Genomic DNA, 20,944 nt, shown 5'->3' with positions numbered 1-20,944 from the left:
CCCAGGAAGGTTCCTGCTTTTTTCAAGCCCAATTGTTGTGAGCAGGGAGAGAGAAGACTTGTGTGTGTCGTCGTGCCCACTGTTGGCAAGTGGCGCCCAGAGGGCCAGCCAAGGTGAGAATGTGGTCCTCAGACAAAAACAAGGCACCCCTATCTGTGCTCTAAGGAACTCAGGGAAGCAAACATTAGGAATATCCTGTTTTATCCGCAGAACAACCCTGCAGAGTAAGGTAGGCTGACAGCAAATGCCATTTCCAAGAGCACTTAATAAACTGCATGACCCATTGTGTCAAAGTATATGTTTGTGTGCACACAATGGTCATGCTAAAGATTACTGGTAGGATGGCTATGATATACTGCCTGGTATGAAGATATTACTACTATGTGGACAATCATGTATTTGAAACAGCAGTGGGGAAGGAAGGTAGAATTATGGTTAAGCAATTCAATCCTGTATTCGCTCAGCCTCTCCTGAAATACTTTTCAAGCTTAGAAAAAGGGCTATGAGTCAATGTGTTTTCCACATACCAAGGAACATGCCCCCCAGCTAACTAAATTCTAGTTGTGATGATTACAGGATCTGAAATACAATTTTCAAAATGGTCTAGTATCTGCAGGCAAGATGTAGAGGGTATATTATAAGGCTTCCCTCATCGCTTCCCTGTTACAAGCAAGCTCGCACCAACACACAGCTACGAACAAGCCTCATGCACACAGAGAAGGATGTTGATCAGATGTCTGAGAGAGTATATCTACAGTTCCATAGCTTGGTTTAAAACAGAGTAAGCCATCATATAACTAGAACTGCTTTCAGTTTAGCAAAATTGTAACTTTACAATAATATTCTCAAGAGTGATTAAATTCATTAAAATTGAAATCAAAATGTTTATTCCAAGACATAAAATCAGGACCTCATTCCAATACATGAATTACAGACATAATTTTTTGTTGTTGGTTTCCACTGATGTCTTCCAATTGTTTTGTACTGTCAGGAGATGCCCAAGTCAAGCATTGAGGTGTTTTGCATGGTGCCTGATATGGTCATTAATGAATGTTGCTATAAAATAATAACTGTGATCATAGCCCTAGGGAAGGGGAAAAAAAGAAAAAAATCATTTCAGAAGCCAAACTGTATCTATAATCAATGTGTCTTCAAAATCAGCCCCATTACAAACCACAAAAATTGGCCTTTGATTAAAACAAAACGTTAAGTGTAACAGATAATAACCGTCTCCCTATTGACAAGGGAAGGTACCATTAAAGGAAACCTTGTCATGACAACTTAAGAATGTGCCCTTATGGACTGACTGAGGAATTGAAGTGTACATATTCCACAGCATTACACTCCTTTGGTAGGTGACTTCAACACAGTTCAAGAAAGAGAGGCAGACAATTGCCTAGAGGCTTCCATTTGTACAAAATAGCACGGCCTGTCTGTTGAAAGGGTTGGGTCCATATGAACATGTCACCCCTGGGCTAGAACATGTGCTGTGCTAGTTAGCAGTTTAATTCCGGTGCTGTTTTGACCTTTAAAACCCTGCAATCTGGACCACTACGGTCCTCCTCCATATGAGCTTCCCAGGGGTTTAAAATCAGCTGATAAAGCTCTGCTCCAAGTACTCTGGAGAATCAAGACTGGGAAGCTGCCTTATACCGAGGCAGGCCATTGGTCCATCTAGCTCAGTACTGCCTGCACTGCCTGACAGCAGCTGTCCAGGATTTCAGATCAGGAGTCTCTCTGAGCCCTACCTGGAGATGCTGGGGCCTGAAGTTGGGACCTTTTGCATGAAAAGCAGATGTCCTATTACTCAGAAAAAGCCCTTCCTCAGCAGGAATTCCAGCAGAAGCAGGGCCTTTTCAATAATTGTTCCAGAGATGTGAAATGCTCTCCCTTGAGGAGTTTATGCATGTCCCTCTTTGGTCTCTCTTCTATGAATAACAGCTTTGCTGCTGGTCCTCCTTTTCCTCCTCCTCCTCCTCCTACACCACCAGGCCTTCAGGAACCAACAAGTAGATTACGGACTATTTGTTTGTACATGTTTTAGATTTTTATGATTTATTTTTTATTTCTTAAAAATGTTTTATTGTATTTGAATTCATGTAGGATTCATGTAGTGGGTGTGTTTGAGGGCATTATATAAATACACCTGAAAATAATTGAACACTGCCTATACTTTCCTCAGAAGGTCATAGAGTGGGAAATACTGAGAATTAAACATCAGACAGACACACACACACACACAAATTAAAACCTTTAAGGCCATTACCTGCTGCATTCTGAAAACCACTGGGATTTTACGCTCTGTGCAGGCAGCAATGAAATTATCAGGCAGCAATTGCCCTGCTGAAAGGAACTGGTCATCTTTGCCTTGATCAATTAGAAGGTCCAAAGGGGAACCTTGGTAGGACTTTGCAATATGTGTAGCATCGTATGCCTGCAATAGATAAAGGTGTATTCACTTCTAAACATTGCAGCATCCAGACAAAATGCTGGGAAAACTATGACCAACAGAAACAGCCAAACGCCTATCCAATTTATAGTTAATCTCCAATTAAAAGGCAATACTGACCAGACCGACATTCAGTGTCCACATTAAATACAAATTTATTTTCATGTGGACATAAGGAATAGACAATCAATGCATCATGCTGATAGATGAAAGTTCTGGATGTTCCCTGGTTGATCAGCAACAGTGACATCACTATGAGCAAAAAAGTGGTCTCCAAGTGTAACAGGTGCAGCAGAAGGAATGTGTTCAGGAACCCGTTTACCGTTCCCCATTAAAACCCCAGGTGGTTTTGAAAAATGTTCTAGGGATCAGAGATTCGTAGACCACAATTCTGGCTTGCTTGTTCTTACTTTACATCCACATTTTCTTACTTTACATCTACCACGTGGGAGAATGTTAGAAAGGCTTCAGCCAAGAACCACAATTTCTCCTGCACTCCAGAAGGCTTACAGTGCTACAACCACAAGAATGAAACATAACAGGAAGAAGGCCATGAGGAAGCAATACCAGGCAATGTTGGAGTGGCACTCTGAGTTGTTAAAACATAAATCAACTAGTTGTGTTAACCCCTCAGACCTTTTCTTAAAGGATATCCTGACCAAGGTGTCCAGCATTTGCAAGCATATGTAAAGTTTAAAACACCGTAATATGACAGTTAAAACAGATGATCCTTCTCCTGAAATAACACACGCATTTGAGTTCCCATCTGCTTGTTTTAGAAGCCCTAAGAAGAGAATAGGTTCCTCCCCATCAGCAGCCAGCACCAACAGAGAGAGAGAGAGAGGTTTTCAAACAGGGCCAGCTCCAAAGGGTGGTCAGGTGGGGCCCTGGCCAGGGGTCCCTAGGGCTCTGCTCCCCTTCCGCTATTTGCAGCAGGATCGCTGCTGCGGATCGCATGCCAACAGCTTCGGAGCCCCCACCATTCCCTTGCTCAGCTGTTGTGCAGTTGTGCGCGCAGCGCTGCCCTTAACCAAGATGGTGGCCGAGGTTTCTCTAAGGAGCTGAAGCCTCTGCCGCCATCTTGGCTCATGGTAGGGATGCACGCGTAACGTGCACGTGTGCCATCAGCCAAGATGGCGGCAGAGGCTTCAGTCCCTTAGGGAAATGGCCACCATCTTGGCTAAGGGCAGCGCTGTGCGCGCAACCGCACGACAGCCAGGAAAGATAGGTTAAGCAGGGGAATGGCAGGGGCTCCGAAGCTCTTGGCGTGCGATCCGCAGCAGCGATCCTGCTGCGAATCGCAGAAGGAGAGCGCTGGGGCCCAAGGCAGGCTTGTGCCCAAGGGCCCCGGCATATCTGGGGCCAGCACTGTTTTCAAACAGACTTGCACCTGGGGTGCCATCTCTGCTCCTAGGAAGAAGGATCAAGTGTTACCACACCCCAGCTTGACACTGGAGCAGTACCATCTAATTGTTTCAAGAAGATTAAGAATGTCTCACTTTCTTCGACAGCTGTTCTCCCCCTACTACTTGGCAATCCAACAAGTGCAGTTCTCACCTGTCATAAAAACATAGGAACACAGGAAGCTGCCTTGTACTGGTCTATCTAGCTCAGTATTGTCCACACTGACTGACAGTGGCTCTCCTGGATTTCAGACAGGAAATCTTTCCCAGTCCTACCTGGAGATGCCAGGGATTGAACCTGGGACCTTCTGCATGCAAGGCAGATACTCTACCACTGAGCTATGACCCTTCCCAACATAAGAACAGCCCTGCTGAATCAGACCAAAGGTCCAGCTGGTCCACTGTTGTGTTCTTACAGCGGCTATCCAGATGCCTATGGAGGGCATGAAGCAGGGCATGAAGGTAACAGCTCTCTCCTGCTTCTGATCTCCAGCAGTTGATATTCAGAGGTCTACTGCCTTTGATACTGGAGGTGATATCCAACCATTATGATTGGTCACCAGTAAAAGGCTTATCCTTCATGAACTTGTCTTATCCCTCTCTAAAGCTGCCCAAGTTCGCAGCCATCACTACATCTTATAGCAGTGAATTCCAAAGCTAAACTATTCACTGTGTGAAGTACTTCTTTTTATCTGCCTTTAATCTCCAACATTCAGCTTAATTAGGTGGCCCAAGCTTTTTGTGTTATGAGAAAAAAAAAATCACCATCCACTTTCTCCACATTATGCATAATTTTATACACCTTTTCAAGAACTCTCCTTACTTGCCTTTTTCTTCCCCCCCCCGCCCCCTGTATTTTTGTCTAGCTTGATGAAATGACACAGGGCAGCCTTTCCCAACCGGTGTGCCTCCAGATGTTGTTGGACCACAACTCCCATAAGCCTCAGCCAGCATTGCCAATGGCTGAGGCGGATGGGAGTTGTGGTCCAACAACATCTGGAGGCACACCGGTTGGGAAAGGCTGACATAGGAAGTTCAGTGGTCCTTCTGTGGTTATACTTTAGCATGTTTACTGTGCAACACAACACTGATATTTCCCAGTACATACCTCCCATTCAGTTACATTTGATCCTAGGTATCCACCAAAAGCTTTTTTCCCCCATGGACACTGAATTGGGTTGCAGATCGGTGCAAAGGCTGAAACAGACTATTCAGAAACGGAAGATTAAAGGATACAAAGTTACTGTGCTAAAATCTGAATTTAGATTTTCTCTAGTAGCTTTTTAATTCAAAGACTGTATTTGTAAAGTTCTAGGAAATAGGATGGTTCACCTTTCCTAACACATGACAAAAGCTGAACCGTCCTATTTTCTAGATCTTTACAAATACAGTTTTTGAATTAAAAGCTACTAGGACATGTAAGCCCTTCTTACTTTGATGTATGGACATTCATGCACACACTTAATTTTATCAGTAGCAAAACTACATAAACCAATTTTGGATGTATCAAAAACATGTTCAACTTGGAATAAGGTTTATGTAGCTAAAGCTTCTAGTGTCTTACGTTAGGCTTATAAAATCTATAAAAGCATTTATTCTTTCCGACTAATAAATTACTCTGGCAGATTGCCAGAGGTCACAATCCCGCACAGAGTTAGTTGCACAAACCAATGGATTTAAGTACTCCCAAGTTTTGTTTTAAGCAGAATGTAATTTAGGTAATATTGACTATCTGTGTTCATATTTATAATGACATTTACATCTCCATCTAAAAGAAACATCTGGTTTTGCAAATGTCTAATTCAACTGTAAGCAGAATTATTTGTATTAGTTTTTGGGGTACCATCTAAATTCAACTTATTATTTATCAATACATCTTCAATTGTGCCATACTCTAATACAGGTTTTGTTAACTGGTAGCAAATGGGCTCAATCCTGCACCATGAGAGGATCCATCTGGCTTCAGAGTGGCTCATCTGACCATCTTCAAGAAGCTGAGGACACTAAACTGGGTCTAGGTCCAATATTCTATCTACTGCACCACATGGACTCTCAAAATATTTCTTACAACTTTTCCTATAATGCATTTCTGACAACAGTACTTGATTGACCTTTAACTAATGCAGAGGGGAAAATAGGGCAAAGAATAATAAACAGAATTTGATTTTATTAATTCTGATTTTTGCTGACACATTAATAATATTTAAGTCCTTTGTCACATAGTCGACATATTTCTTGAACGTTTATCCTTTCCTGCTAATTTGAAAATATTTAAAATCCCATCTAAATTTGCACCACCTATTAACTGTAAACATACAGAATGCCAATTTACTATATATTTTGGAACGCTGTTTGACTGTTACACTTTTGGTCATCTTTTAATATATTGTAACCAAATATTGCATGATGATTCCTGAAATCAAGCCGCAGGTTTCTGTCTATGTTTGGATACAGTTGGACATCATTTTGAATCAAGATGATAAACATTTCAAAACTGCACTGATATTTTGGTTTCTTAGAATTCCTGAGCAACTCCAGGTACAAGGCTACTAGTTCTTGATAAAGTAATTGCCTCTCTTAATTTTTCCAGAAATATTTTCATACCAACATTATTTCTCCTTGCATCATTCTAATTCCTTGACTTTAGTTGATATAATTTAAAGAGTTCAGAATCTTACTTTGTATTTTCCAGGATTCTTCAGTGCAAGGATCAGAGCACCATGGCCCCCCATTGAATGGCCTGAAATAGACATTCTTCCAGAGTCAGCTGGAAAATTGGCATTTATCACTTTAGGCAACTGAAAGACATCAGCAGGAAGGAAACGGATGTGAACATATTGACCTAACACAAGATGAAAATAAAATGCCAGTAGCCTCCATCTTTAGAGATTAATGGCTCTTTCTTTGTCTGCCACTTTATCTAAGAGACATACACAGGCTGCCCATTAAGTTCTCTATGTGTATATTGGCTAAAAATGGGGACTTGACTTTGGAAGATTTTACATCGTTTTAGAGGTCCTTAGTAATATATTTATTTGATTTCTTACCCCCCTTTCACCCCAAAGTTTCAGGGAAGGTCACAACAATTTAAAATTCAATTTTAAAAACAGTTTAGAACAAATTACAATCACAGGAATAGGGCGAGTCCTGAAAATGGATATTTCAAGAGTCAAAGACTCGGGTAAAAAGGTGCGTGTGCTACATGAATGCAGAGAGAGTTTAAGAAGCAATACATAAGGAATTATGAGGTGCCATATCACAGAATTTCACAGGGGGGAGCAGCTGATCAATGGGAGGGGCAGAATAGGCCAATTTACAGGCTCTTTGTTTCTTTAGAGTTAAAACGTGGGTACCAATGCAGATCTTGCCGCTATGAGCATGGTTGGGTGTCAGAGCTTTCCCTCTGTTCAGGACACTAACATAGATTTGACCATTAGACTTAAAAGGACGGGGGAGGGGAAAAACCTGGGAAATCCCCACCTTATATTATATCCCATTCTATATTTACATTAAGAGAACTGCACACATCCAGTTGAAAATTTTAATTATGTTAACTTAGCCAAAAGTCACCTCATCATTTACGTAAGAGTACATGCGATAATTCGTTTTCCACAATTCTTCAGTGGCATCTACATAAAAACCAGCTCCTGTGCCAAAATCCCAGCTGTCATCTTCTCCTTTAATATTGCATCCACCTACAGTGGGGAGAAATTCCACATTAATAATCACGCAGGGAATGCTGATCAAATTTGCAAAAGATACAAAATTGGGAGGGATAGCTAATACCCTGGAGGACGCAAACAACAGAATGAAATTTAACAGGGATAAATGCAAAGTTCTGCTCCTAGGAAAGTGAAACCAAATGCTCAGTTATAAGATGGGGGATACTTGGCTCAGTAATACACCATGTGAGAAGGATCTTGGAATTGTTGCTGATCACAAGCTAAGTATGAGCCAACAATACGATGTGGTTGCAAAAAAGGCAAAGGCTACTTAAGGTTGCATTAACAGAAGTATAGTTTCCAAATCACAAGAAGTACTAGTTCCCCTCTGTTTGGCACTAGTTACGCATCGTCTTGAGTACTGTGTCTAGTCTGGAACAGTGCAATTTAAGAGGGCTGCAAACAGGTTCAGAGGAGGGCAACAAGGATGATCAGGGGATTTGAAACAAAGCCCTATGACGAGAGACTGAAAGAACTGGGCACACTGAGCCTTGAGAAGAGAAGACTGAGGGAGATATGATAGCACTCTTCAAGAACTTGAAAGGTTGTTACAAAGAGGAGGGCCAGGATCTCTTCTCGATCGTCCCAGAGTGCAGGACATGGAATAATGGGCTCAAGTTGCAGGAAGCCAGATTTCGGCTGAACATTAGGAAAAATTTCCTAACTGTTACAGCAGTATGACAGTGGAACCAATTACCTAGAGAGGTAGTGGGCTCTCCGACATTGGAGGCATTCAAGAGGCAGCTGGACAGCCATCTGTGGGGAATGCTTTAACTTGGATTTCTGCCTTGAGCAGGGGGTTGGACTCAATGGCCTTGTAGGCCCCCTCCAACTCTACTGTTCTATGATAATTCAGAATAGCGGGTTGGGCACTGTCAGCTTTTTCTTTATGTGTAGGTCACTGTGATCCCTCCTGCAACAAAGTTATTTTTTAAAGGCTACTCTTTGCTGGTGAGAACTTTTTCCCAGCAAATCAGGAAGACCTTCACAAACTGGTTACCAAGCAGAAAAGTCTACTTGGTAACCAAGAAAACTTTACACGCTCAGATGGGCTTTACTAATGGGTGAATAACAGAAGGTGGTGCTACGTAGCATATTGTGCTGCAAGACAAAGCAGATATTCAGTGCGGGGGGTTCCCCTACCCCAGCAGGAAGACGCATTAATGGGAAAACCTGTGTATAACTATTATATCTCTTCCTATTACGCAACTACTGGAACTGCACAAGAGTCAAACCAGGAAAACATTTAGATTGTCTAGCTTGGAATACAGGGAATGTGAGCCAATATGATTTACAACACAATCCTATCCTTGACGTATGCCCGCTGGATAAGGATAAGATTAACATCAAGATCACTTGTCCTGGTGAAGCCCAAATATACCCTGCCAATGTAGCAAAGCGATAGGACAGGGCTCAGGGATCAAATGTGGTCCTCCAGATTTTCAGACTGGTTATAAATGGACAGGTTTGCATACAAAGGTTGGCTTAACTTACTAGTAATATACAATGCTACATACAAACAATGACAATTAAAAGCAATTAAGTTGATGTTCATTGGCACAACACTCACGTGGGCTGGTATCTGGAGCAACTACAACAAGGCCATGTTCAGCAGCAGCTTGATGGAAACCTGCTTTAGTTATAAAATTTTGTTCTGTGCATGTTAACCCTGAAAAGACAGAGGAGCGTTTTAATAGTAGGAGCACTGCCAAATAGCACTGTGGCTCAGGAGCCATCCAAGTGAGTGTGCTTTAGCCACAAAATAAGAGGACGCAAAACTTACCTATTACGTTTTCCTCATGTACGGGGGAAAAGGGGATTAAACTGCTCATTGCAAAAGACTCTGAACGTGCGCTTGGCCACATTAGGATGCGACATTTAATGTAGAATCAGGAGTATCTTAGCATCCCATCAAGCAGGTTTATGGGATTGCCTAACTTCAGAACATCAAGTTGGAATGTTTTGCTAAAAGGTCTAGAGCAGGATTTCTTCACTTAGCTCAAATACCAGTTACACCTTATGCTTTTGGTTTCATGCTTCTTTGCCCTCAGACATCTATTCTCCATCTCACACTTTCCCCATGAATCACAGAACAAAGCAGAATTATACATGGTTAGTCTAGAATGGAATGAGCATGTGAATGAATGTTTTCCACCCATTATTGTGATATTTAATTGTAACTATGTAAATAAGTTTGCATGCTTATAATAGAAAAGTAAAAGACAAAATTCAAATTCTTCCAAATGCATTCAAAATAAACATGCAACTACACAGATATTATAATGTAAACTAGTAACATTTATTCATTTCCGGAATTTCGATAACTGAATTTGGGATTTTTATCACAGAATTGCAGAAGGTGCTATGTATCCTGCATGCCTGGGGTGGTATTACACAAAAGCAGGCTTTTCCATTTGGAAAAATAACCCAGAGAATCACAGCTTACTTTAAAAAGTTGTAAACACAAGTGCCACAAAAGCTACATCTCTGACTACTCATGAAATGATGATTATTATTTATTATATTTGAAATATCTAAAATAAACAAAGTCTATTTAAAAGCCTTTGGCAATACCCTTTTGAAGGACAATTTCAAATTACTCACCCGAGAGCCAGTACAACACGGGGCACTTCTCAATTTTTGCCTTGGGTGGCAAATAAATCCCAAATTTCATTTTGCATTTCAGCTCTGCGCTGTTGAGAACAAAATGCAGTTAACACAGAGTAATGTAACAGAACAATATGCTTTTAAGAGGAACCAACAACTTCAAATTAGAGTTGCCAGAGACTAACCCCTGAGCCAAATGCTTTCTTTAATGACTTAAAATAGTGCTTTCTTCCTCCATGAACATCTATGCAACTAATGTAGACAAATGGGCTTGACAAGAAGGATTCAAGTTAAGTAGAGGGATCAGACAATTGGAATCGGCAGAAGTTGGGAAAGGATGTAGGTCATCAAAGAGGGTCTAACTGAGCACCTGGGTATGGGAAAGCAGACACACAAAGGACTGAGCATGGAGATTGAAAGGACACAGAATACAGTACTACACTTAGGATGGCATAACTGCAAGTCAATACACCCAAGGATGGCTTACTTCTGGCCCTCCATATATTGTTGGACTATTATTTATTTATTCAAGGCATTTATATGCCATTCAATCATTAGCATTTCTACAGCTCCCATCATCCTTGACTGTTGGTTGCGCTGGATGGGGCTGATGGGAGCTGGAATCCACCAACATCTGGAGGACCCCAGGTGAGCCCCCCCTGCAACAGACAATTGGACTTGCACTACAAAAGCCAGTAACTCAGGAAAATGCAGTGAAACCGGAACAGCTAAAAATAGCATAGAAGAACAGAAAGATATTTCCTCAGCACTGTCCTCTAAAACCACACTAAAGCCTAAATGTCTACACCAAGGCTGTGAGCAAAATTCTCAATGGGGCCGGTGTTTAGAGGGCAGGGTTACACTGATGGAAAAGAAGTAAGGGTGACACCTAGGAGGAATTATTTTATAATTGTTAATGTCTTAAGTATTGTTGTCTGCCAAAAAACACTAGGAAGAGGCAAGGTATAAATCAAAATGAATATGCATTCGTTTAGTACTGTGTTCCTATGACTAACAGTGCAATCCCGTGCATGTCTGCTCAGAAGTAAGCTCCATTGTGCTCAACAGGACTTACTCCCAGACTGAATGTGTATAGGATTGCACCCTAAGGGCATTTGATGGCTGATAAGATATTGGCCATGGAAACCTTGAAATTAGTAATGGGTAAGGGAGTGTGATTGTTTTAGATCGTTTTTAATCATTTTAAATGATTTTAGATTATTATTAATTTTTCTAAACGTTCAAGATAATTTTAATTGTTTTACATGTATTTTTTAGTTTAAGTTTTGTTGTTTTAACATTTTGGTTTGCCATCCCGAGTTCCTCTGGGAGGAAGGGCACGATGTAGGCTGCATTCAGACATGGGGCTTCTTGCGTTAGTTCAACAGATGAAAAGGTGGCACTTCCGTCTGATTTCTAACATTCCTTTTTTGGCTGACACACTGGCATCGTGTGCAACTGTCTTTCACACTGCTGCAACGAACAGCGCCTTGCTTTCATCCCTGACCGGTTATACACACGCGCACCACAGTAGGGCCCCACTCATACAGCGGGTTACGTTCCGGACCCCCGCCGTAAAAAGAACACCGCTGTAAAGCGGAACCCATTGAATAGAATCACGCGCGATGCCCGAAGGCTGCCGTGAAAGCGGAACAAGCGCCGTATGAGTGGGGCTTTAGTCTAATTGCGTCTAATTGAGACCGCTGTAAAGCAAATCGCTGTAAAGCGGGGCCCTACTGTATAGTTCCCCCATAATTAACTGCTTGAGTTAGTGTCTGGACACGGGCGGGGGTGTGGGAAAAGGAGGAAGGAAATGCAGCTACCTGCAGCTATACCAGAATACCAGTACAATTTTCATCAGGCAAAAAAATTGGTGTACTGTCTCCTGGGTGTCCAGGGCCAGCTAAAGATCACCCTCACAGTGAGTGGCTCAGGGGTGACGTGCCCTGCTACCTGTGCAGCCGTGGGCAAGCTGCATAGTCCAGTTGCCCCCCAGCTGGCAGTTGCGGACAAGGAAGGGGCTGGCTTGTGCAGCTGTGGCAAGCTGAGCAGGCCCTGGCCAGCTGGGGAGGACTAGCCTCAGAGGGAGGCAACGGTAAACCCCCTCTGAATACCACTTACCATGAAAACCCTGTTCATAGGGTAGCCATAAGTCGGGATCGACTTGAAGGCAGTCCATTTTTATTTTTTCAAAGGGTGGGAATGCATTGCAAGCTGGGACGCCTGTCACGTGAGCAGCTGCAGCTAGCACAAAGCTCCCACAATCTTCTGGGTTCCCAGACTTGCAAATCGATTATTACTGGAATTATTTATCACAAAATTAGCATTAAACTTCCACTATGTTCTATTAGATTTCTGGAACTAGCTTCTACATCATGTGAAAGGTCAAATATAATGCCCAAATTACTAGGTAAGAAATTGCCGGAATAACAGAATACAGTGCAGTGTGAAAGCAGCCGTAGTTCCCCCATAAGTCACTGCTTGAGTTAGTGTCTGGATACAGGGGTGTGTGGGGAAAAAGGAGGAAGGGAATGCTGCTAACCATGCCTACGTTGGAACACCTGTACAATTTTCGTCAAGCAAAAGAAAATTGGTGCTCTCCTAAAGGACAGGAATGCATTGCATGCCGGGATGCCTGTCACGTGAGTGGGTGCAGTTAGCACAACGCTCCCGCAATCTTCCAGATTCCCAGGCTTGCAAAAGGATTATTTCTAGTATTATTTATCATGAAAATTAGTGCAAAACTTCCTCTATACTCCAGAAACTGGCTTTTGTGTGAAAGGTCAAATATAATGTGCAAATTACTAGGCAAGAAATTGTAGGAATAACGGAATAAAGTGCAGTGTGAAAGCCGCCATACATTTAATAAATAAATAAACAAACAAACATACATGCTTGCAAGGGCTGATGGGAGTTGTAGTTCAGCAATATCTCCAAGGCTACAGTCTTGAAGGCACATGAGGCCAGCACCTTGCTGAAGCTAAGCAGGGTCAGGCCTGATCAGTGCCTGGATGGGAAACCGCCTGGGAACCATATGTAAGCCGCCTTGGGTTTCTACCATGAAAAGAAAGGCGGGGTATAAATGTAATAAATAAAATAAATAAATAAATACACTCCTAATCCCACTTACCTGTGAGTAAAGCCCACTGAATTCAATACTTCTGAGTAGACATGGTTAGAACTGCAGCCAAAGTTATTTGAATTTGTTTTCCGTTAAAATAAATAGTCATGACTTAAGTTAAGCTCACTGGTGTATTATTTATTTATTACATTTATACCCTGCCTTTCTTTTCATGATAGAAACCCAAGGCAGTTTACGTATGGTTCCGAGGTGGTCTCCCATCCAGGCACCGACCAGACCTGACCCTGGGTGCTGGCCTCATGTGCCGGCCTCATGTGCCTTCGGACCATAGCCTGAGACTGATTTCCATGGAAAGTAACTGCAACTACTGCAACTAAGTTGTGGAATTCACTCCTTCCAGAGGCTCACCTGGTGCCTACATTGCTGTCCTTTTGACACCACTTGAAAAGGTTTTTGTTCTCCTCAGGCATTTAATGTTTCCAAGCCCAACTGTTTTAACCATGGCTTTTGACGTTTATTGTTTTGCGCATTTTTGTATTTTATTATATTGCAATTATATTTATTTATTGTTTATTTATTTATTTATTTATTTAGTTTAATTTATATACCGCCCTAAGCCCAAAGGCTCTCTGGGCGGTGTACAAAAAGATAAAAACAAGCACAATATATAAATACAATAAATACAATAAATCAAAAACAAAACAAATAAACAATAACGAACCAAACAACATCCAAAATACAGAAATGCTGTTTAAAATACATTTTAAAATACACTTTAAAATGCCTGGGAGAATAAAAAGGTTTTCACCTGGCGCCGAAAAGATAGTAACGTCGGCGCCAGGCGCACCTCATCGGAAAAACCATTCCACAATTCGGGGGCCACAACCGAAAAGGCCCTGGTTCTAGTCATCACCCTCCGAGCCTCTCGATGGGATGGTACTCGGAGGAGGGCCTTAGATGCTGAGCGTAGTGTACGGGTAGGTTCATATTGGGAGAGGCGTTCCACCAGGTATTGCGGTCCCATGCCGTGCAGGGCTTTATAGGTCAAAACCAGCACTTTGAATCTAGCCTGGAAACAAATAGGAAGCCTGTGCAGACGGGCCAGAACAGGTGTTATATGAGCGGACCTTCTAGTCCGCGTCAACAATCTGGCTGCTGCATTCTGGACTAGCTGTAGTTTCCGAACAGTCTTCAAGGGCAGCCCCACGTAGAGCATGTTGCAGTAGTCCAATCTAGAAGTTACCAGAGCATGAACAACTGAAGCGAGGTCGTCACTGTCCAGATAGGGACGTAGCTGGGCTACCAATCGAAGATGGTAGAAAGCATTCCGTGCCACCGAGGCCACCTGGGCCTCAAGAGACAGGGAAGGATCGAAAAGAACTCCCAAGCTACGAACCTGTTCCTTCAAGGGGAGTGTAACCCCATCAAGAACAGGATGAACATCCACCATCTGAGCAGAGAAGGCACTCACCAACAGCGTCTCAGTCTTGTCTGGATTGAGCTTCAGTCTGTTAGCTCCCATCCAGTCCATTATCGCAGCCAGGCAACGGTTTAGCACGTTAACAGCCTCACCTGAGGAGGATGAAAAGGAGAAATAGAGCTGCGTGTCATCAGCGTACTGATGACAACGCACCCCAAAACTCCTGATGACCGCACCCAGCGGCTTCATGTAGATGTTGAAAAGCATGGGGGACAGTACCGATCCCTGCGGGACTCCACAATGGAGAGTCCAGGGCATCGAGCAATGTTCCCCAAGCACTACCTTCTGGTGATGACCCACCAAGTAGGAGCGGAGCCACTGCCAAGCAGTACCCCCAACTCCCAGCTCCGCGAGTCTCCCCAGAAGGATACCATGGTCGATGGTATCAAAAGCAGCTGAGAGATCAAGGAGAATCAACAGTCACACTCCCCCTGTCCCTCTCCCGACAAAGGTCATCGTACAGGGCGACCAAGGCTGTTTCGGTGCCAAAACCGGGCCTAAAACCGGATTGAAATGGATCAAGATAATCAGTGTCATCCAAGAACCCCTGGAGCTGGCCGGCAACCACCCGTTCCAGTACCTTGCCCAAGAACGGAACATTCGCCACAGATCTATAATTGTTTATTAATTAAAGTATTTATAAACTGCACTTTTCATGGAGTACAAGGTGGCTTTGGTGTTAGTCATATCACCCCAGAAACAGGGTGACCTTTAAATAAGTGACACGAATAAAATATTTACCTGTCATGTTCAAACACTTTCTGAAAACCACCAAAGCATTTATTGCTAGAAATCTCTTTCAAGGCCATGATCTCTACTGAAAGCAAAAGGAAAAAAACTGATTTAATGAGTTGTAATTTTTCTTAAAAAAGCATCATGTATAGTAACTGTCTATGAACAGCTGACCACAGGAGTAACAACAATCCTTCCAGATTTTAATGTAATAACGTTGCTTTTAAGATCAGTATGAAAACATGCATACGATACAATTCTCAATTCAAAGCTGGTGCTGTCCCAAAAATGTTATCATTGTATACCACTCACAACATTGCTTCTTTAATAATAATAATAATAATTTAATTTATGTGTCGCCTATCTGGCCAATGGCCATTCTAGGCGACGTACAAATCAGTTGCAGTAAATGCAGCACAATAAAATACACATAAAATACAATATAACAAGGAAACTATAAATAGAAATGATAACAGTTCAGAGTAATAGGCAATTAGTCCTGAAAATTACGGGCAACGCTAAAAGGCAGGAGACAGGTAGGTGGGGCGAGGGAATGGTGGGCAGGCGGAAGCTCCTGCCCTGCGATCTGCAGCTGTTGCCAGGGATTGCGGAAGGGGAGCAGCCCCTGTAGCTCCAGGGGCCCTCGGGCCAGTGCCCCACCTGGCCGCCCCTTAGAACTGGCCCTGACTCCTAGATTCCATTCCAAGTAAATTGGGGTGTGTATGAAGAATGACTTGGAGGCAGAGAATAAAATGGGTGGGTGAGGAACCAGGATAGCTAGGGCAAATTACAAACCATGGAGTGGGAGTGAAAACTAAACTGTTTGGACAGGAGGCCAGGACAAGGAATTCAGACACCTGTGAGAGGTGATGGAGACTTCCACTGTCGGATGCAGGATGAATGTCAGTTGCTGGGAATCACAGATGAGGAGAGTGCTATTGCACTCAGGTCCTGCTTGCAGGCTTTCAACAGGCATCTGGCTGGCCACTGTGAGAACAGGATGCTGGACTAGATGAGCCTATGGCCTGATTCAGCAGAGTGCTTCTCATGTTTCTTATGAGCTCCTGCATATTAACAGTGCAATCTCATATTTACGGGAACGGCAAAGCAAGTCGTTTGCATGCAGAAAGTCCCAGATTCAATCTCCAGCATTTCCAGGTAGGGCTGGGAATTTCCTTTGCCTGAAACCCTGGAGAGCCGCTGCCAGTCAGTGTAGACAATACTGAGCTAGATGGTCAGACTTGGTATAAGGCAGCTTCTTCGGTCTGCTCAGAACGAGGCCCCATTGAGTCCAATGGCTTACTCCCAGGTAAGTGTGCAGAGGATTGCAACCTCAACAGCGGATCTGGGAGCCTACAGAAGATAGTTGCAAAAGTTGCCCCAGCCAGCTTCATTACAAGCTAATGCAGGCTGCACATGTATATGCGATGGGAGTAAGCTCCATTGAGCTCAATTTATTTATTTATTTATTTGTTTCATTTATAGACCGCCCATAGCGAGTGGCTCTCTGGGCGGTGTACAAAAAGGTTAAAATACAAAATATCAACAATAAAATCAGACAACAAACAATAAACAGAAGCAGCAACTAAAGAAAAAAAATAAAAAATTTAAATTATAACATAAACGCTTAAAATGCCTGCGAGCATAGCCAGGTCTTAACCTGGCGCCGAAAAGATAGAAGCGTAGGCGCCAGGCGTACTTCTTCGGGGAGGCTGTTCCACAGTTCGGGGGCCACTACAGAAAAGGCCCTAGATCGAGTAACTGTTCTCCGGGCTTCTCGATGGGTTGGTACCCGGAGGAGGGCCTTAGATGCTGAGCGAAGTGACCGGGTAGGTTCATAGCGGGAGAGGCGTTCCACAAGATATTGCGGTCCCACGCCGTGTAAGGCTTTATAGGTCAAAACCAGCACCTTGACTCTGGCTTGGAAACAAATAGGTAGCCAGTGCAAACGGGCCAGAACAGGTGTTATATGTGCTGACCGGCTGGTCCTCGTCAGCAGTCTGGCTGCTGCGTTTTGCACTAGCTGAAGCTTCCGAACTGTCTTCAAGGGCAGCCCTACATAGAGCGCATTACAGTAATCCAGCCTAGAAGTTACCAATAGGATTTAGGATTACCCTTGCACAGAATTACATCACCAAACTTGTACAACTGATAGACCTAGGGTTTTCCCCATCAACCTAAAGTCTTTATTCACAATGGCATCACCTCTGGGAAGGAGAATCATGATTATGCCACCCCTTCTTCAGTGTAAGATTCAGATACCAGAAGGCAGAGAATAGAGAGAATTAAGCTATGATTTGGTGCTGTATTTGGCAAGTTTGCCTGGGTTTTGCAGATATTGCAAGTCTATTTGCAGAGCAGAAAATGACTGCTTCTTAGCCCTAGAAGTTTCATCACAACCTTCTGTGATGCCCAGGCTAGGGGTCAATTTCATTCAGAAGCTCTTTGTTCCTTAATCCAAGATGTGTGTGGAGGTGGCTTTGCCACTGAGGAGAATGTATCCTGGACTCCACTTTTACTATTACTGTACTTCACATGTTCCTGGCACTGAAAAAATGGAGCCCTGCCAAAGTCTACTTCTATTAACCTTTAGACAGGTTGGGAAGTAGGAAAGAGTTTGCAAAGAGAGGAATTGTGGGAAATCTGCTTGAGAAGTTGCTTCCAGGAAGTTGAAAGCATGATGTTTGAGGGCAGGCAGGAATGTTCCTGTTTTTGCTCTTTCACACCCTTTTACTGCCACCCTTACTTTAGTTCCATGCCAAGATGCTGCAGAAAGTGAGACAATAATCTCCCTCACCCCTTATCTTGGTCTCCATGCAAATTCAAGCTGATGCATAATGGGGCACAAATGAGGGGCTGGAGGCACTGCTGACGGATGGAAGAGAAACCAGTAATTAATTTCTAAAATGGAAGGCACTGGGCTGAAGCCTGCCTGGAAATTATATCTTTGGTGCTGAAAGTCCTTCTACAAAGTGAAAAGAGCAGAAAATATGAATTTTGTCTGTTCCATCCCTTAGCCTGACTCCTGCTAGCAGATGAGCCAAACAACAGGGACCAGGCAATTTTCAATACACACACTCACTCCAACTCTCATACACACACACACCTCCACTCAGAATACCACTGTTAAAAAGCCAGTGTTACTCTCTCTGTGTAACACGGATAGCTAACGTGATGCCCTCCAGATGGTGCTGGATTACAACTGCCAGCAGTCCCAGTCAGCAAAGCCAATGGTCAGGGATGATGGGAGTTGTAGTCCAATAAGATCTGGAGAACACCATGTAGGCTAATGTACATCTAAGGCAGTTTTCAGTCACTCACTTCCTCATCCCCTTTTTGATGGATGAACAGAGACATGTATGAATGTGGATGCAAGGCAGGGAAGGTAGCAGCTCCTCACAGCTATAGCTGATATGGCTACTGAGGAGGAGGAAGACCAGAGCTACTGAAAACGGAGACTCATTTTCCAATGCAGTTTTTTAGAGGGTTTTTTTAAAGTCAACACCAGTCACCTTTGCCTGCTGTTTGTTGCATCTTCCAAGGCTCTTTGCCTCAGAAACACCAGAGAGACTTATGGAGACATGGTTAAAATCCTGTGATTTAAGTAACACTCTACTTTAATGAGAAAGACAATTTGGTCTTGGAATACAAGCATATATATTATATTGATTTTCTTCAGCACCAAATTCCATACTGTTAAATTGACACTTATCTGGAAAGACGTGTTATAGCTGTGGAAACAATCCCCCCTTTCAAACATATTGTTTTTATATCACAAATGTCTTCTCCAGATTTATTTCAACATATATAGATCTTTATCAGAGCTTGGAAAAGTTACTTTTTTGAACTACAACTCCCATCAGCCCAATCCAGTGGCCACGCTGGCTGGGGCTGATGGGAGTTGTAGTTTAAAAAAGTAACTTTTCCAAGCTCTGAATTTTTTTTTCTCAGTGAAGATACTGTACTATCCATAGATAAGAAAACATTAGAAAGCTTTTTATGGTGCTTTATTCATATTCAGTTTCTCAAACCAAGAAGCAGTAAGCACACACATCAAAGATTGCATCGGCAACCTCTATTGTATAAGCTGTTCCTCTGGTTTCATCAAAGACTGCACGGGGAGTCACTATAACATGGCTGGCACTGCAGCATTTCATTGTACAACATGGAATCCTGTATTCTATGCTCTCTGTATTTTTCTGATGACCAATGATTTCTAACATGAAAGTTTGACTGCCTGGTTGGTACGGTCAGTTTGACAGTACAGGTGACCAGCACGAACACTGTCACCAATAAGGAGGCTTGGGTTGATGCAGTGTGCACAAGCCATCAGTCACTGTGCTGGAATATCATTAAATGTTTGATGAGACCTCCTCTCAAAATATTTTGTAGAACAGAAGACTACTTGGGAAACTCATGTTTAACAGTACATGGCACACTATGTTCTTATTAACACACTGTTAACGATTCATTAAAATGCTGCTGTCACATGAAACATGCAGCCCAAGGGCACACTTAGCTTCTAAACATATCTGGAGAAAATTTAGTGAATATAGTAATTATTTGCAACTTTTTTTAGTGAAATCATTTGACAGCTGTTATTTTCGGGGGGGGGGGCACCTGTCTATTATCGCCATCATACAACTCACTGTCCTTTTGCATACATAACCCAGGACTCTTTCTCCAGTTATTAAAATGAACCACAATGGCGTTCATTCCTTTCTCACCCACATTAATCCCTCTCCCCTCCCGTCCTGTCCCCCTGACTCTTTTTTGGAGCAAGGATGTCTTCCTCCCACATCCCCTGCAACTTTGTAAGCAACCACGATAGAATACTGTACTTTTAAATCTGTTTTTAATAAAGCTTGCAATGTTATTGTGCTGGGTTTTTTACTTCGGTTGTAAATCGCTTCAGGACTTTCTTTTTAAGTGGGAAGCGATGTATAAAATTGAGTAAACTTAAACTTATACATTAAACCCAACAAGAAAGACCTTGCGGAGCTTAAAAAAGAAATGAGTGAGAAACAGATAAATTGCTCATTGCAATTCGAAATTACTTCTGGCCTTTATACAACCAAAAGCGGGGAAGGGAGGGCGCGTGTATACACAGCGAACCGGCCCGCCTTTAAAATTGCACCAACTACAGGCTGCCTCTACATGTTAAAATCAACAAGAAACCTAACATTAGCAACAAACCTTCCCGCGAAAGTAGAAGGGAAAAACTATTCTTCCCGCAGGACCTACCTTGTCAGCTGGTTTTTAACCCGTGGTTTAGCTCTACTGGTGAATCACTACCCCTATTACGATACAGCCAACACCGCCAACGTTGACCAGCTCACATGGGCCTTCCCCTGCCTCTTGATAGGATCCGTCTGTTTTATCCCGACTTCTTTGGCACCGTATGGCCTCATGGGAGTCGTAGTCCTTCCGCCCACACTTTGCTTTGCTCTGAATGAAAGAGAGAACTCT

The 20,944-nt window shown here is 42.9% G+C and overlaps 1 protein-coding gene across 2 annotated transcripts; it reads right to left on the bottom strand.

Moving 5' to 3' along the window:
- Nucleotides 1–860: 860 nt before the first annotated feature.
- Nucleotides 861–20,869, bottom strand: ESD (esterase D). Of its 2 annotated transcripts, none has more exons than XM_061622409.1 (9): nucleotides 20,720–20,869; nucleotides 15,485–15,560; nucleotides 10,179–10,267; nucleotides 9,145–9,243; nucleotides 7,423–7,547; nucleotides 6,531–6,650; nucleotides 4,961–5,059; nucleotides 2,267–2,434; nucleotides 861–1,084 (listed from the first exon to the last, which is right to left on the bottom strand). In XM_061622409.1, exons 2-9 carry the CDS (start codon nucleotides 15,550–15,552, stop codon nucleotides 1,004–1,006), a joined length of 849 nt encoding a protein of 282 aa, XP_061478393.1. In that variant the 5' UTR covers nucleotides 15,553–15,560; nucleotides 20,720–20,869; the 3' UTR covers nucleotides 861–1,003. The 2 variants fall into 2 exon arrangements, with proteins under 2 accessions (XP_061478393.1, XP_061478394.1); XM_061622410.1 differs by having other exon boundaries at nucleotides 15,485–15,557.
- Between the last annotated feature and the right edge of the window lie 75 nt (nucleotides 20,870–20,944).

Source organism: Rhineura floridana, chromosome 4 (assembly GCF_030035675.1).
Source record: "Rhineura floridana isolate rRhiFlo1 chromosome 4, rRhiFlo1.hap2, whole genome shotgun sequence".
Lineage (NCBI taxonomy): Eukaryota > Metazoa > Chordata > Lepidosauria > Squamata > Rhineuridae > Rhineura > Rhineura floridana.
Note: the sequence above shows the minus strand (reverse complement) of the source record. Positions and strands in the feature narration are given on the sequence as shown.

Coding starts and splice junctions, on each gene's coding strand:
- ESD (XM_061622409.1), bottom strand. CDS start 15,552: ATGGCCTTGAAAGAGATTTCTAGCAATAAATGCTTTGGTGGTTTTCAG. Junction 6,651..7,422: donor ACTCTTACGTAAATGATGAG/GTGACTTTTGGC, acceptor GATGTCTTTCAG/TTGCCTAAAGTGATAAATGC. Junction 1,085..2,266: donor TGGTTTTCAGAATGCAGCAG/GTAATGGCCTTA, acceptor CCCCTTCCCTAG/GGCTATGATCACAGTTATTA.